Genomic DNA, 16,796 nt, shown 5'->3' on the forward strand with positions numbered 1-16,796 from the left:
GAATTTACAGTTTCAATAAACAACTTTTATTTGCATCCCTCCCTGCAGCACTGCTGCAGCTCACTTCCTGTTTAAACATATCTGGTTGTTCTTGGATAATAATTCTGCATTGTTTTGTATTTTTTTAGCATTTTTGTGGTGAGCAAGTAGCAACACTGTCAGCACAGCGTTCGTTGCTTTTTAAATCTTTACCGGAGCTCTCTCTAAAGGTCTTCCTTTACTGACCTTTATTGGATTCTTATGATAATCAGACTTTTTATTTCAATTTAGCATCGATTTTTTTTCCAAGCAATCTTACACCACCCATTCACAGACAGAACTGCCAGTTAAAGTGGATATCATACAGGCAACCAAACTGAATACGATATCGAACTGCGCAATCAACATTCACTTCATAATAATGAGTTCAAACATATAGCGTGCATATATACCTAATTAAAGAAGAACAAGATAATTTATCTAAAGTGGTGAAGAAAGTGGAACATTTAGTTGCTAAAGGTAGAATTAAAGGAACTCTCGTGTTTGAATTTTATCCCTTATATGGTCCAAAGCACAGATACAAATTCATTATAACTGCAAAAGATATTAAGTATCCAGAACAGTTCATCTGAATGTGTTTTTCTGCCCCCTGGTGGCCAGAATTCTGTTATTGCAGCTTTAAGCAAAAACTGAGGTAAATAAATTAGCGTTGAAGTTGACAGGTCTGTAGCTAAATGTAGATGTATTTGTTCTCACCTCATCCAAATGCACCATGAAGGTGACATTGCTGCCCAGGCTGGCAGTGAGTTTGCCATCTTTGGTGGTCAGCAAGAGTCCTTTCGGGGGTCTGTTGGGACACTGCTGCTTTCTGGGTGTGTACAATTCCTTCACTCCTTTCGTGCAGTTGTTCAGCACCACTTTGCGGTACCTTTGGAAAGAAAATCGAAGTATTTTATCCCTCTATGCTGCATGAGCTTACGGTTTACAGAGAATTTTGTTGAACTAAACAGAGCACAGCTGTTGTGTCTGAACAGGCTCCCAGACAGGATGACAACTGACAACACAAGCTGTGTCAAAGGCTGAGACACCATGGGAAGCTTAATCATAGTGGCAGTGAATAAAACACTCCCACTGTGATTAAGCTTTGCAAGGTGTCGGTCCCCAGGGCGCCTCCAAACTAACAAAAAGGTCACATCTCTGTGACATAACAAAGAAAAATGGATTGTAATGGAAAATGAACGATCACGTCAAAAATGCAAATATACGACTTTTCCCAATTGAAGTATTTGAACATGAACATGATATATTGCAGTGGTTTTCCATTTAAGGATCTGCCGAATTACTACCCTGGTCTCAATCGTCAATTGACCAGATATGGTCAGTATTCACTGATTGATTGGTGGCATTTAGTAACCTCACACAATGACTGTGAAACATTCTTCTTCTTTCAGTGCAGTGGATTATCCGCCTTGATCTCACCCTGTCTCTTACATCCTCTTTTGTCGATCCAACTCTCTCCATATTCTCCTTCAATACATCAATGTCTCTTCTCCGAGGCCTTCCTCTTTTCATTCTGCCTGGCAGCTTCAATTTCAAAATCCTTTGTCCAGTATATCCACGTCCAGAGGATGTTTACGGTCGGTGCTTTTTTTGAATTAAAGAATAAAACAATCTTCTTCTGGGAGAGAAAGTGTAAGTACGAGCAGTAAAACCCAGCCGTGCTTCACTGACCTCAAAGGTTTTGCTGCTATAACCTAAATTATCCTGTTCTAGCTGCAGATCTGATAGTGCCTTTCTTTGTCTCTCTTTATAGTTTTAATAAAATCAACTTTTGGAAAATGAGGAGAAATTCCCTTTGCAGTTATCCTCTAAAATGACAGAGAGTGGACCCCAAACTCACCAACAGTTTATGACCTGTGACGAACATGACCCCAATAAACAGCTTCATCTACTAAAGCTGCATAGTCCCAAATTAAAACAGCAACAGAAAACAGAGACAAGAAGTCATTAGAAACCAACTGACTGACATGTAACAAAACATAAAACATTTCGAATAAAGCACCTGTGAAATATAATGAATGGTTTGCCTCTGGGTCCTGTGAGCACCAGAGTTGGTAGGATTAAGGTTAATGTTACTGATTTCAAAGCTCTTTCCTGGACATGTTTATGAGGATAAGCCGAAGCTTAAATCCCCACATTGGGACCAGATTGTGAACATCGGCTTTCTGCTCCACTGATCATATTAAATCTATGATCCCTATCTGCCATGAAAACACATCCCACTGTGGAAAAGTCCTCCACAAAGACCTGTTTGTTCACAAAAACATTTTACATAAATGTGTGCAGCATACTGTACTATATTCTTTTAAATGTGAATTAGTACTAAATCCCACAGTGCTTACCCCGTGCTGTTGAAATAGTTCTGGCCTTGGCTGCAGCTCCTGGACACGGTGGAAGGATTGAACCAGAAGGCTGGCTTGCAGTTCCCGTCGCTGCCGCGCTCGTATCCATAATCACTGTTACACAACAAAGAACATCCACGCGGTACCTGATCAATATCAGCATGTGAAAAGGGACTTATTGTCCTGCAGTGTGTTCCCCATTTACATCTTATCTCTGTTCATAGCTGGTGACCAGGGGCCTGTCTGACACAGAGACGCATCATTATTAAGTATTGATTAAGGCTGCTGCTGCTCACGAATGTACCACAGCAGTGTGAATCTGTGGGTGTGGAAACACAATGTGCAGGCAAAGGTTTGCCACCGTCTTTAAGGATGACTGACTCTCAAGTTGCCTGTCAATGTTCCCAGTCAGGACATGATTTACATGTAACAAAGCAAAGTAAGCAAGTGTCCACTCTAATAATGCCCACGACATTGATTTATTAATTAGTTAGCAATGCAGAACAAATAAACAAAACTAACAAGCCTGTCGCTGACTAGTCCAGTATGAATGTGTGATTACAACAGTGTGAACTTCTCATTAGCGAGCTGCCAAGATTGATTGGATACACAGGCGCATGTTGGCAAACAGGTAAAAGGTCGGCACAGAGTACAGCCTAGGACAAAGGATGTGCTTTATGTTCAGAATAACACTTTTGCAGTCAACAAAATAACCATGTAATGCATCTTAATACATGTGTAATAATGAGAAGGTCAAAGCCACTTTCATAGTGGCGCATGGAGCCAGGGGCCGATTAGCTTAACTTAACTGGAGCGGAGGAGGCCGAGGTAGGGGAAATTACATTGGCTCTGCCTAATGTTTTAAAACAGCATAATCCTGTTAAGCCTAAATAACTCCCAGTATTACCATTTACATGTTCAAGATCCACCATAGCTAGGCGCTGGGGGACAGAAGTCGGGTCATCTTTCTATGGCCACCAGTGGGACAAGACTTGCACAGTGGACATCTGGTCTTATTTAAGTCCAAGTTTTAGTATATATAAGTCTACGTTCACTCTGCAGGTCTTGAAGCTCAATTCCGATTTTTTGATCAAATCTGATTTTTTTGTCTGCTCGTTCACACTACAGATAAAATGTGACAGCAAACGCGCTCTAGTGTGAACGCTCAAAGCGGCGCATGCGCAAAAGAAGACGTCACACACAACGCGCTCTGTTTAGACCCAGAGCAACAGTATCGTTTGACTGATGGCCTTAATATAAAGACTTCGGATTTCACGTTTCCCAATTTTTGCTTTAAGTTATTTTGTTATTTACATAATAATGTAAATAACCTAATAATGATCCTTATTGCTGTTTTAGAGGAGCGCTGCTTCAAAGGATAGCTGCAGATTTCTGTCAGAATCTGCAGATTATACAGAACAAATAAAATGTTCACGTTGTCTTCACTGACATCTACACTGGATGGTCAGGAAGCGTTCACGATGTCTTCTCCGGCGCTGATAATTGGCGTCTGTCTTGTGTCAGTGACGTAAAAGACGGGTTTAATGCGACATGACCATCAAACAGCAGTTGCTTTCTGAAACATCGGATATGTGTCGGATTCAGCACCACATAAGAAAGTGACCCAGATCGGATTTGAAAATATCGGATTTGTGCCGTTCACACTGTCACACCATGATGGGATAGATGGGTCGCATAAGGTCAAAAAAAATCGGATTTGATGCGCTTTCGCCTGCAGTGTGAACGCAGCCTTAGTCTATCCTGACCTTGGTAAACACTTTCCCAATGAGTTCATGAGCTCAGTCATTTCAGGGTTAAAGGTTTTAGCGTAAGTGTGACTTTAATCAGCATTTTGTTGATTTTCATCAGGGATTATACTCGACCATTGTCCTTTATGAATCTTGAATGCTGACTATGTTTCACAGTTTAAAAGCACACACAGACACACACACACACACACACACACACACACACACACACACACACACACAGACACACACACACATTGCTTGTATGAGTCATGAGCTTTCTTTTTCAAAGCATGATCAGAAGATGGATTTAGTCATCCTAAAATCTCATGTGTACCATCAGCCCGTGGTTGGTCTGCTCTGCTTTTTATGACACAAATGAATCGTAACAGAGTCAGCTTGGAACAAACCGAATGAAACAAATGAAACAAAATGAGCAACTGCTACAAGATTCCAGATTTCCAAATTTAGTTCAGGAAACTTGTCATCAGGCAGTAAAGGAAACTTGGGATTTGACTCAGTGTTCGGTGCCAGCTGGTCAGTATGCAGAACACTACGTGCACAATAGTTTGCAGGCATTTTCAACTGATTAATATAACGTTAATAAGTACGCACTTAGCTGATCATTGTGCCAGGCAGACTCTTCACACCTTAAATTAAGTTAAAGGATTTGGACTTCAATTCTGCACTGATGGGTTTTTAAAACTCCTCGTTTCTGAATTTTAAGTATTCATCAAATAATTCCCCGCAGAGAGAAAAACAGCAAGACAGAAATTAGACTAAACAAACAAACAAACAAACAAATGAAAAAAAACCACTAAAAACTTTCGACTAGTTCAATAGGAACCAATTAGCACTCACTCTCTGCACATCTACAAACGCTATTTACATAACTGCTGTATGTTGAAATGGTTTTTTTTTCCATTCTCTGTCATTACAAGATAAAAAAACACAACCGCTTAGGATTTGCATACAAATTGAAACTATTTACACGCCCACATGGTCTGAACAGAATTCCGAGCACGGTGAGCTCAGACATACGGAGGCAGACATTATGAGCAAATTGTGTAAAACAATCCCAAACTCATCAGATTATTGGAAAACACACGGAAAAAGTTACTGAAACACATGGATAGGATATGATTCCACTCAAATAAAAGATCTTCTTCCACAGTTGTTGTTCAGTCAATAAGAAGATGGACCCTATTTATTGCTCTTTTGCGTAGGATGAGTGTGAAAATCTGGATTGTAACTTTGTCACATCAGCTTTTATTGTATATTTTACACGAGCACACATATCATCAAGATCATTTTCTTCTACTCAGAACAAAAAATGTGATTAGGACAAACTGAACCCAAGTGTGGCTGAAAACAGCCTTCTTTTCTAATGCGTTTCCCTCTTTTTTCCTTCATCGGCAGCTTTGTAAGTTACAGGACTCACGTTGTTTGTGGCTACAGCAGGGATGCAGAAACAGCCCTAAATAGCACATGTGAATGGTGTGAAGAGTGTATTTGATGGTAGCTGGATGGATGCACTTCAAAATAAATTGCTACTGAAGAGAAGCTGGTTTTTCAAAGAGTCATTTCTTTTTTTTTTTTTCTTCAACGCAGCATTTAGCTAAATGACCTGTTGAGTCTCATTCACACGAAGCAGCTGCCAGTAACAAATTGCTTAAAAGGTAACAGAATGAAAAACTCTAAAAATATTATTTTAAGAAAGCGCGTCCTTTGAAATGTGTGCTTCTACATGTGCGGCAGAACAAAAGCTGCAATTAATGAAGTTCTCCTTCGGCAACAATAGAAAGAAACATAATCCCCCTCGACGATTATGAAGAAAGGGGCTACTGAACAAAGGCCCACATCATCTTACCATTCAAAATCATGAGCCCTGCAAATACAGGACTCGGCAGACAGGATTCTCGAGTAGTCCTTTCCCAGCATGCAGTAGTTTCCGGGCCTGCGCTTCATGTAAATCTGCTTTTGTCCCATTACGCACGGCTCGCCCTGTATGCAAGAGAAATGGGTGAAAAGCATTTTCAAAGCACAAACACTAACACGGGCAGCACCTTCATGCATGGCATGGATTTAGATGTTTACCTGGTTGTGCAGGTGCCAGGTTTGATAGTCTTCCTCTGTGCATTTCCTGCTGAAGATGGACTTGTAGTCTATCTTGATGAGCTGCCATTCGGAACGGTGGCTAAAGTGTCCAAAAAAGCTGCAAGAGGCAAACGATCTTATGACTTAAACTCTGCTTTTTATTTATAAAGTGCCATTTTCCAGTAAAAATGCACATAGTGACCCTCGAGCGTATCGCTTCTACTCTTGATGACACTGTGCTCCCCAAGAGGTTTGCTTCGATCTGGCAACAGGGTAAAATTGCTAATATGAAGTCAAAGCGGGCAAGGAATTAACAGCAAGATGATCTTAATAAAATTAGTTTTGATCAGCAATGGTGAGGCGGGAAAGGACTGCTAGATTTCCACTTCACAGTACTTCAAAGGAAAAAACTGTACTGCATCTCTAGTTTTTGATAAATATGTTTACACGTTCCTTTTAAAAATCAAGACTTTTCACAAAAAACCTGTAATAATCTCATAAGATACAACCCCAAATCAACTCCAGTTCCTCTCTAAATGTCTGACTTGGTTTATATAATTCATTTTTTTATTCACAAAGAAAAGCAGGGATTTGAGAAAAATCTGAAAGCTTTTACTCTCCCGTTGTCACGCTGTGTCACCTCAGACAGGTCTGTGACCCTTTGGAGATTCTCTTTAGAAAGACCCTCTGTATTGAACTAATGCAGTGCAATGCATTTAAACTAGCAAACCGCTGCTTACAAACAGCTGCATCAGTGCATTAATAAGATGAGAAGTTTTCTGCACCAAACACCAACCTTAAAGTCTAAGTGGTTACAAAATGGTTAAACAGAAAAAAATGATTTTTGACTTTTTGACACACACATCTTTAAAATGATGATTCTAAAGTGACTCTGATTCCAACAAACTGAGAAGAAATGACTGTGCCATACTGTTAACAGCCAAAGAGTTTTTCAAAGTACTGTAATCTAAACTGCTTTACAGTGTCTAAAGGTGCAAATGAAAGTGATACAAGCACAGCCTGTATAACAGTAGTTGAAAAAGACACTATTATGTGACCTGTTATCTCTATCCGGTCTTTAAATGATGAAGTATGAACCCTGCTTCCGGGTCCAGCCGGGGTCTGTGGAGAAGCTGGGGTTGGTGGGGCGGGGTTAGCAGAGGCATTAGCTGCTGTAGATAAACAATAGCACAGCAGCTAGCTGTCATTTGGGCTAAATTAAACTGGACTTGATCTGTAATCTATGATGGATATTTTGTTCTGTGTTTGACATCTGTTCACATAAATCTGTCCCGTTCATCCTTTAATTCTTAGCTATAACTGCTGTTACTCATGTGCTCCTTACCTCAGTTTATCACCATAAAGAGCAAAAAGCTTCAAAAGGTGCTTTTTCATGGCCATTTTAATTTTACTCTACAAGATTTGATTCGATTCTAAAGGTGTAACAGCAAAAAGGCTGATTTAAAAGTTGTTCTTTGAATAAACCCTTTCCTCGAGAGACTTAAAAACCACCTGACTCACAATCCTGCAGAGCTCTTGAGGACCTTTTTAGAGGTCCTCGATCCTTTGGGCCTCTCTGGAGGGCAAAAATAACCCCAAGGACCCCCCACTGCCACCTTTTACTCAAATCACATCAACACATTGTAACATGTCATTCAGCTCTTTGTGGACTTACGTCATGATTTGGTTTTCAGCCCCAGCCTCCACCAGCACTCCATCCACAAACAGGGGCACCGAGGAGAAGCTGTGCTGGGTCCACTGCCTGCCTTCGTCAAAGCTGACCCTGTGTATTGTACGTCAGAACACATTCTCATCACAAACCCGGCAACAGCGACGGCGCAGACACAGACGCTCTCTATTAGATCCTGGTCATAGGGGAGGATTTATGTAGGGATCAGAATGACCGGCTTGTCTCGACACAGGAGTCTCCGAGTCTCTGTGCAATTAGCTATTGCAGCGTTTGGTAAATATTAAAGGCTGAGGCATTGAAAGGGAATTTAAGAGAGTCCGCCTACTTATTAAAACAAAGAAGCACAAAACTGCTTTTGCAAGACGTGAACAAAGGAAAGGTTTCGGTGTCAAAGGAAGAAAAGCAACATCATTGTTTCCTGGATAAAAAGTTGACACAGAGGCGAAAAAACACAAGACCAGAATAGAACTGTTTCATTTTTGACTAAAAAAGTGCAGAGGGAGAAGGAGACGGGAACACAAGATTGGACAGCTTTCATCATCGGGTCTTGGGCTACATTGATCCTGACAGTATATCAACACTGGTGCTGAAGTGAGAACAACTAGGAGTACCCGAGTGTGGCGTGGGTTGAAACAGCACTGAGGCCGGTGCTCAGAAGATCGTCCCATGTTGCCACTGCCTTCATTTGGCTAAAAGCACTAACAACAGAAAAAGCGTTGACATGCACCTGTTATGAGATTCAGTCAGGGGAACTGTTTAAGCTAAAGCTGCCTATGAACGCTGCGATACAGTGACTGTGGAGATACTCATATCAATCTCTTTTTTTCTGCACTTCCTCTACCATCGCACTTAAATTGGTTGGGAGACAAAAAGGCTACACTTCACTGCTTCTAAAACTAATTTCAAAATTGTTGCAAAAGCGAGCACACAGATCTGGTCTCACTTGGATTAGCCTGCACGGAGGCAAAGCGAGGCGCCTGATTTGGCAAGAGGAAGGCAACATGTTAATGAAAACAGTAAAAGGAGGTGCGGGGGTGGGTGGGGGGTTTGGGGTGCTGGCTGTTAATGATAAGTGGTCTGGGGAAGAAAAAAACACCTCAAATTAGATTGGCTATGATTTTTTTCTCTCTCTTTTTTTTTTTAAGAGCCATAGTCAAAGTGCATCACTAAATGGATCAAGTGTCACATATAATATGCACATTCACTTTTTTTGGAACTGTAACTGTTGGATTAACCTTACAAGAGCCACAGGAAATTGGAAAAGCAATTTAAGACAGGAAACTTGTCCAAAAAAGTTCTCTAAATGGACATACCACAAATGTCTAGTTGGCACAGATGGCTGCTTCACAGCAACAAGAGCCCCTCCTTTGTCCAGAAACCAAATATTGTGCTCCTCTTCAAAAATCTGAACAGACATTCACAGACATTGGTATCAAAAACACAGTGACAAAGGTTACAAAATTATTTCCCATTTCCAAAAAGGTTGGGTGAAATTCAGATAAAATTAAAATGCAGTGGTTTGTAAACCATTTAAACCAGAAGCTCATTGTGAATTAGATACTAGGAGCACAAAAAAGTTAGAACAAGGGCCAAAACAGAACGTAAAAGGCGGGCAAGTCTCTCAGAGGTACATATGGGACGTTAAAGAGGTCATACTTCTGTTCATCAGGGCCAAAAACCCAGATTGAATGAGCCAAGCAGGGAAGCACAATACTATAATAATTCAACCGTTAATGATATCATTGTCTGCACTCTTGCTTTGGTGTGTAGCATGTCTAAAGTGTCTTATAAAAAAGTCTGTAACCTGCAGTCAGCTGGAGTGGAAACTAAAGGTGTTGCATAACAAGAAGCCAGAAAATACAACGTTTGTGTTTAATTTTTTACATCATCCGTCAAAGTTCGAAACTGCTGCAGATCTGCTGGCTGTGGGTGTAAATGTAGGTGTGAGGCTCACCGGTCTCCAGGTATTGCCAGCATCAGATGATATGAACATGCCAACATTGTTGTAAGAGAGCTCTGCTCCGATATTTCCTGCAGTGGAAATTACACACACACACACACACACACCATGAAAAACACAGTGAGATCTCACAAAGATAACAGGCCATATGTGTTTTAAACACATGCTGTAAATCACACCATGCCTCTGATTAATTCATCATCTTGGCTTGATTCCTGTATTAGCTTGCTGACTTGCAAGTCATGTGAATACCAGAGAATATTTCATGTTAATTCCTGTGGATGCCTTCGTTACGAGGACAGCATAATGCGCGGTGTAGAAGAGGGTGGGTGCCTCTCTCGCTCCGTCATTCTGCGGTGTTGCAGCACAGCGCCTCCAAAGCCTTTTCCTGCGAGTGCGCAGCGAGTGAACTCGTTTCTTCTGTTGTTCTGCTCGACTATCTTGGCCGCGGCTCAGTAAATAGGCACGTGTTTGATCTGGATGGTGTTTGTCATGTTGGTGAGATGATCTCTGCACCAGCTGACGTCTTAAAAGGCGCAGCGGGCAAAGTGAATCACGGTGCCAAAGCAAAGTCCCGGCCAGAAATACACACAAGCGCACACGAGTACATACTGTGCAAGCATCACGCTGGGAATGCATGTTTATTCAGCGTTTTCACATAACGAGGACAAAACAACATGAACGTACACGCTCAAAGCAAAACCACAGGTTTTTTTCCTCCATTGGCGCTAACACTTCTCTTTCTTCCTTAACACTTACAGGCACACACGACACATAAGTGTGGCCTTTCCCCACACAAGGCATCAAAACTAATGGACACGATCCACAACATGTCAGTCTATACGTGAAGCGGAGCACCTGCCGTGGACTCTGCACAGTGAAGCTTAAAGAACTGCTGAGACAGAAGCTTAAGTGGGGGTCAGGTAGGGGTCACATCAGAGCTGCATTAGATAATCAGGCTGCTGACTGGGACGACTCTTGATCCTGTGAAATGTTGACTTTCATACTAAAATAGCAACATAAGGCAAAACTAAACCTGTGCGATGTTAATATACTAATACAAATATAAAATAACATTGTGGATTAGATGATGGATTATTATAATTAATATAACATTATTAAACGAAATCAGCATTGTACAAATATGTTATTTTTACTATGCACCACTTCAGAAAAGCATTGATTACACTCTGATGAGACGGCCACAGGACTGTCCTGCACACACATGCAGAGGGACCAGGATAAATGCTGGGTAAAGGTCTCCTGTGTGACGTCATGCACACGCTGCTCAAGGCTGGCTGGTGTCGGTTTTCTGGAGGCTGCGGCTCCTGCTTGGTAAAATCAGTTGCAAAGAATACCCCGTTGTCATTCCTTTGTTTGCTTACTGCATGGAAGAAACCCTCGGAAACAAACACTGTTTGCCTTCAAAGTAAAACTTACACCTTTAAAAACATGTTGGCTGGAGTTCTGGGGCACAGGCTTTACTTTAAAGTTTTAGTGCTGCTTAGAGAGTCGTTACAAGTCACCGTGTGCCAGGCAAACTACTGATGACCCAGAAGTACTGCTACTGAACACAGTAAGAGCATCACCCAGTTGGGGAATGCGTTTTTTTTTTTGCCTAGCAACTGGTGGTTGCCGGGGAGTTGCTGGTAACTCATTAACCTCCCCATGCTGGTTATTAATGCATAAATCAAATGTTAGTTAAATCTTGCATTTAGGCAACTGTAAGATTTACAGAGGAATGAGATGAATGTATCGTGAGCAGTGTTGGTCAAGTTACTTGAAAAAGTAATCAGTAACTAATTACTGATTACTTCCCCCAAAAAGTAATCCCGTTACTTTACTGATTACTTATTTTCAAAAGTAATTAATTACATAGTTACTTAGTTACTTTTTAAAAACATGATTTACAACCTGAAGAGGTGATAAAGCGATAGCTCTTTCAGCCCAATTCTACTTTTTCTGCATAATCATCATACAAAATGTAATCAGATGGAAAAGTCTCTTTTTAAAACTTGTTTTATTAGTTTTAATCTTTTAACTTTATGTATCAAGCAAACATTTAATTATCTGCAACATTCTCTGACTGGAAGAAATTTGTTTAACATTTAAACCTATTTTCTGCACATTCCAGCTCATAAAATAAAATATTTTTTGTGTTTACACTCAGTCTTTCAAATAGATGCAAGTGAAACACAGCAGAAAATAAATAAAGTCAAAGACTCAGCGGTCCTGTTGCTCTATTTTCACCTGTAAAGCAGGAGTTGGGTAGGCGGAGGTTTACCCTGGTGCAGGTGTGCCGCGGTCAGTGGAAGGATACGGCAGTTTCTCTGTGAGTTTCCCATTACGTCGTAGCTACTCGGTGCTTGTTTGGAAGTTTAGGGGTTTTTTTCGCTGTAAAAAGAAGTTTTCTTCCCACGCACAGCGGACACTAATGTTTTTGTCACTTTTTATGGAATCAAACTCAAAGTAAGGTCAGTGCTTCCACGCTTTAAATGCTGCACGCTCATACTCTCTCTGCACTCGATATATGATCCACTGTTGATCTGCACACAGCTGTTGTCACGAACGTCGCACTCGCTTACGTCACTGTCATGAGACATTCTCGCAAAAAAAATCACGGTTTTATTAACGCAGTAACGCAGCGTTCCTACGGGAACGTAACGGTAATCTAATTACCTTTTTGCAATAGTAATCCCTTACTTTACTCGTTACTTGAAAAAAGTAATCAGATTACTTGCAACGCGTTACTGCCCATCTCTGATCGCGAGTTACTTGGACGCTCACTAACAAGAGCAAGAAGAGAGACACTTCATGAGTCCATTTTACCCGGAAACATTTTTCTAATGGCAGCTGATGTTAGCCTTCATTTAGACAAAGAGCTTGCTTACTAACGCTATCACTAAAGAAATAGCACCTGAAGCCATATCAGTGTGCTTGTGTGGAGTTTGTGTTGGTGTCTAGGTTGTGTTGATGTTGAGATGGAGCAGAAAAGAGGCAGTGCCAGTGAGGGAAGCCACCTGTGAGCAAGCATAAGCATGCACATTCCAAAATTTAACCTGCAACCTCCACATATGATCGAAATCAGTCTGTTAGAAGCAGCTGAAGCAGTCAGAGAAGATCCTGATTTTTAAGCTACCTTACACGTGCAGACATTGGTAAATGTAAAGTGTTCAGCGTATGAAAAAAAAAAGTCATCTTATGCATTTTTAATGTGCAGACTGTCTTTGGTGTTCAGTGTTTTTACTCACCTGTGGCAACTATCATTCCCGGTGCAGAATTCTTGGTGGAAATTGTTCCTGACAAGTAAGGATTCTCAGACATTTGGAGTTGTAGATGAAGAGAGCAGAAAGGCTGTAAAAGATTTAACAGAAATAAACTGAAGTGGATGTTGATTTTAGAGAAAAGAAGCACCGAAGTTTAGATGCAGTGCCCAGACAAGTTGAAAATAAGTGTGTATAACTGTGTATGCATACGTGCATCACTGTAAGTGGCAATAATACAAAGTATGATCTAACTCAGTCTTGCTATGCATCAGCTTATCTAATTAACTGCCAGGTAATAGGATGGGAAGCAGGGCTGATCTGTTATGTGAAAATGATAGGGTCAGAAAAATTAGAGAACAAACAACAAAAAAATCCCCAAAAGCTAAGCTAACGGTGCCTTCAGACGTTTTGCTAATTACATTTAATCTGTCATTAAAACAAAGAATGATGGAATTTGCATTAAAGTGTGAAGCTGAGCCTCCAGGGCATGCAAACAACAGAAGACAATTACATTTGTTCACGGAGCAGAAAAAAAACCTGTGTCTGCTTTCATCTTTGCAGCAGACAGCGTGTCACTGGTGTAAGGACACCGAGGGCAGTGGGACTGAACAGGGTAATCAAAAGGAATCTACAGCAGTAATTAAAATGTCACATGAATGCACAATCACAGGGAACCTGTAAGCCACACCGCATGGCCCTGAAATAACCTCTTAAACAGCATGAAGTCCTCCTAATGTCTCGACCATGATTCCTGCTAACGGTCTGCCTGTTAGTTTTAGATGCAAGGAAGCTATCTAATGAGACCTTTACCACGTACAGCTGATCTGGGATCTGCCGCTCGAGTACTGCATCTTCCTCATGATTAAAACAGAGGTTGCACTTTAATCTATATTATGCACTAATATTAGTTTTTTGTACATGACTTGGATTTGCATGCACATGTCTATCTGGGCCATGTGTACTCACCTAACTGTAAATTAATTTAAATAACTAGAATTCATTGAACAATCTGAGCATGCAGTTTTAAATGATAGCCAGTTCTTAATGAATGGATGTTGCAGATCTTTTCCACATGCTATAACACAGGTCCACGGTTCACTGGAAGGGGTTTCCTAAAAGCTAGAATGCAGCAGATTAAGCTAAAGTTTGCTTGTCCAGTGCAGAAAACATCTGGCTGTGGGAAATGTAACTGCTGACTTGGTGAGACTGTTCATACCTGTGAGAATCAGGGCTTTCACCAACATAAAGACCAATTTCCAACTATTATTTACTACACAGATGATTTATTTTAGGTTTTAGAACAGACTTCATGAGGGTGCATTAGTAAGCTCTGGCTATAGAGCAGTGTTACAAATCAGCAAAATCTATTTTTGTGTCTGCAGGTTTAGATGTCTTTGTGAGGACAGATAATTGGTATGCTACTATATCTGTGGGGACCAAAATACCCGTCCCCACGAGTTTGAAGACATTTTTGAGACTCAAAATGTGGTTTTAGTGGCAGGCTTATGGTTAGGGCAAGCAGCTGGGGAAAGGATCATGTATAATTGATGTCCTCACTAAGATGTGAAAACTAGTCTGTGTGTAACTTCCATAAACACAAGACAGCATTTGACGTGTACGTTACCAGTATGCAGTGGATGTCATTCCCCTCCAGGTCAGATGCAGGAGCCTGCAGGAGCCTCCAGTCCCGCCCTTTATTGTAGGTAATGTAGGTTTTCACCTGGTTGTCGTGCCTCTTGTTGGCGATTAACATGCCTTTAATTCCAGCCACCTGATTGGCACAGACACATAACAGGTTGAAACCCATCTTTAAAGCAAGCCATCAGGGAGCACTTTACACACAACACCCCTCCCAACACCCATAACAGTTAGGGCCTCAGTTGCGCATGAAAAAGCATACCCGGCACTCTCATCAGAAAAGGCATTTTGTGTATTGAGGCGGCAATCTTCACAACACCAGTTAAATGCAAATGGCGCGCTTATCTTTTCTTTCTTCAGCCGACAGTCCTGCAGACACCGTCAACAGAACAGGCTGCAGTTTCTTACACTGTGCTCTCTGTAATTATATCCTTACACGTCTCAGTAATCTAGACAGTACAAAATGATGACGGCTGAGAAGTGACACCTTGTCTGTTTTCCAACAATTGAACCGAATCTCACACGTACACCTGTAACAGTGTAGACTCACAGTCCTCTGACCAAATCCACCCCGCCAGTCGTCTCTCAGGGATCAGACACATCCTTCAACAAAACCAAAGCATGACATGCAATGGAAATGACAGAGTCACTCTAAATGGTTGCCATAGTGAGGGTCTCCACATGGATGTGTTTGCCTCCCTGAAGGGGCACGTCTGTATAAGTGGCACTAATAGGCAGCGCATTTGACATTGTCATAGAAACATGTGGCTCAGGATGGATGCGGCTAACGAGGGTCCTCCCGTCCTCATCCAACCTGACCTGTCAATTGTGGCAGTAATTATTTATTTCCTCCACCTCCTCTGTCACGCACACACACACTCACACACACACACACACACAAGCAGAACTTTATATGGCCAGCAGCATCCACCCCTTTCTTTCCTCCCACATGACTTTCTTTAAGATACGGTGAAGGACGCAGATCTCCGTTCCAAAGCACAGATTACTCTGAAATGCGCTGATTTGCCGCCTTCACGCCACGCTGATTACTGCTATTTGCTGTGAGCGAGTGGAAATGGAACAAAGAATATTGCATGACAACTGTGCAGCAGCTCTTCAACCCAGCCGACCAACACCCAGCTGCTTGGTGAGCTGACTGTTGGTAAAGATTTGGCATTAACTTTTATATTTTTGCGTTTGAATTTGGGTTTAATCTGCTTTGCTCTAGCACACACTGGGTTACACTGACTGATTAGCACCGACTGCTCGTGGAAGGTGTGGGAATAACCCTATTTTTGCATTTCCAAAAATACCACCACAAGCCCTGGCAAAAGTGTCGCCTCACCTGGAGCGTGTACAAACAGTTTTTTGTTTTTTTCCACTGTAGCAAACAAATTAAATGATTTTGTTTTAATTATTTTGTGGGTTTTTTTTTTTTTTTTTAGATTAAGCACAGGAAACTAAATGTGGAATCATCATTATAAATGTTTAATATTTTCTTGCGTGTCCTCGGACTTTTATGTTGGGCTGAATTATTTGGGGCAGGTTCCAACTTTCTTAAATAGTGTCATGACTGCAGTTCGCTGTTCATGGACCATTTTTGTGCTTCCACAACAATTTTTATTTTTACCTTTTGAAAAAAGGTGAAAAAAATCAATATTCATCCTCTTTTATTGTAATTTTGGTGTGTTTCATGAAGCTATAATGATCACTTAATAAAGTATTATTACTAATTATTACACAAGAACTCTTTTGTGGTTTGTTTGCAACAGAGTAAAAGAGTCAGAGGAACATTTTCTGAGTGTCTGAGATCTAATTTTGAGGTTTTGCCAAGAGTGTGTAGAAGACAAATGAAAAGTCTCTAATGCAATTAAACATCAATATGAATCGATTTTACTGGATCTGCAAAAGATTTCATTTTGCTTTAGCCTGACCTAATTTTCAAAGAAGGGGCACAGATTTATAGAGCTGGAAGCAGAGAATAAATGAGATTATTTATTGATTGTCAGTCCTTGG

The 16,796-nt window shown here is 41.0% G+C and overlaps 1 protein-coding gene across 2 annotated transcripts in view; it reads right to left on the reverse strand.

Annotated features, from left to right (window-relative positions):
* Nucleotides 1-16,796, reverse strand: part of sorcs3 (sortilin related VPS10 domain containing receptor 3) — a 233,707-nt gene that overhangs the window by 42,719 nt on the left and 174,192 nt on the right. For both annotated transcript variants that reach the window (XM_040033520.1, XM_040033521.1), the window contains 9 exons: nucleotides 14,767-14,913; nucleotides 13,128-13,230; nucleotides 9,871-9,947; nucleotides 9,230-9,321; nucleotides 7,902-8,009; nucleotides 6,227-6,344; nucleotides 6,000-6,133; nucleotides 2,382-2,495; nucleotides 736-907 (listed from right to left, as the gene is read on the reverse strand). In XM_040033520.1, coding sequence (XP_039889454.1) covers nucleotides 736-907; nucleotides 2,382-2,495; nucleotides 6,000-6,133; nucleotides 6,227-6,344; nucleotides 7,902-8,009; nucleotides 9,230-9,321; nucleotides 9,871-9,947; nucleotides 13,128-13,230; nucleotides 14,767-14,913 — 1,065 coding nt within the window. The remainder of the gene's footprint in view (nucleotides 1-735; nucleotides 908-2,381; nucleotides 2,496-5,999; nucleotides 6,134-6,226; nucleotides 6,345-7,901; nucleotides 8,010-9,229; nucleotides 9,322-9,870; nucleotides 9,948-13,127; nucleotides 13,231-14,766; nucleotides 14,914-16,796) is intronic.

This window comes from Simochromis diagramma, unplaced genomic scaffold, assembly GCF_900408965.1.
Source record: "Simochromis diagramma unplaced genomic scaffold, fSimDia1.1 OVJJ01000571.1, whole genome shotgun sequence".
In the NCBI taxonomy this organism is placed as follows: Eukaryota; Metazoa; Chordata; class Actinopteri; order Cichliformes; family Cichlidae; genus Simochromis; species Simochromis diagramma.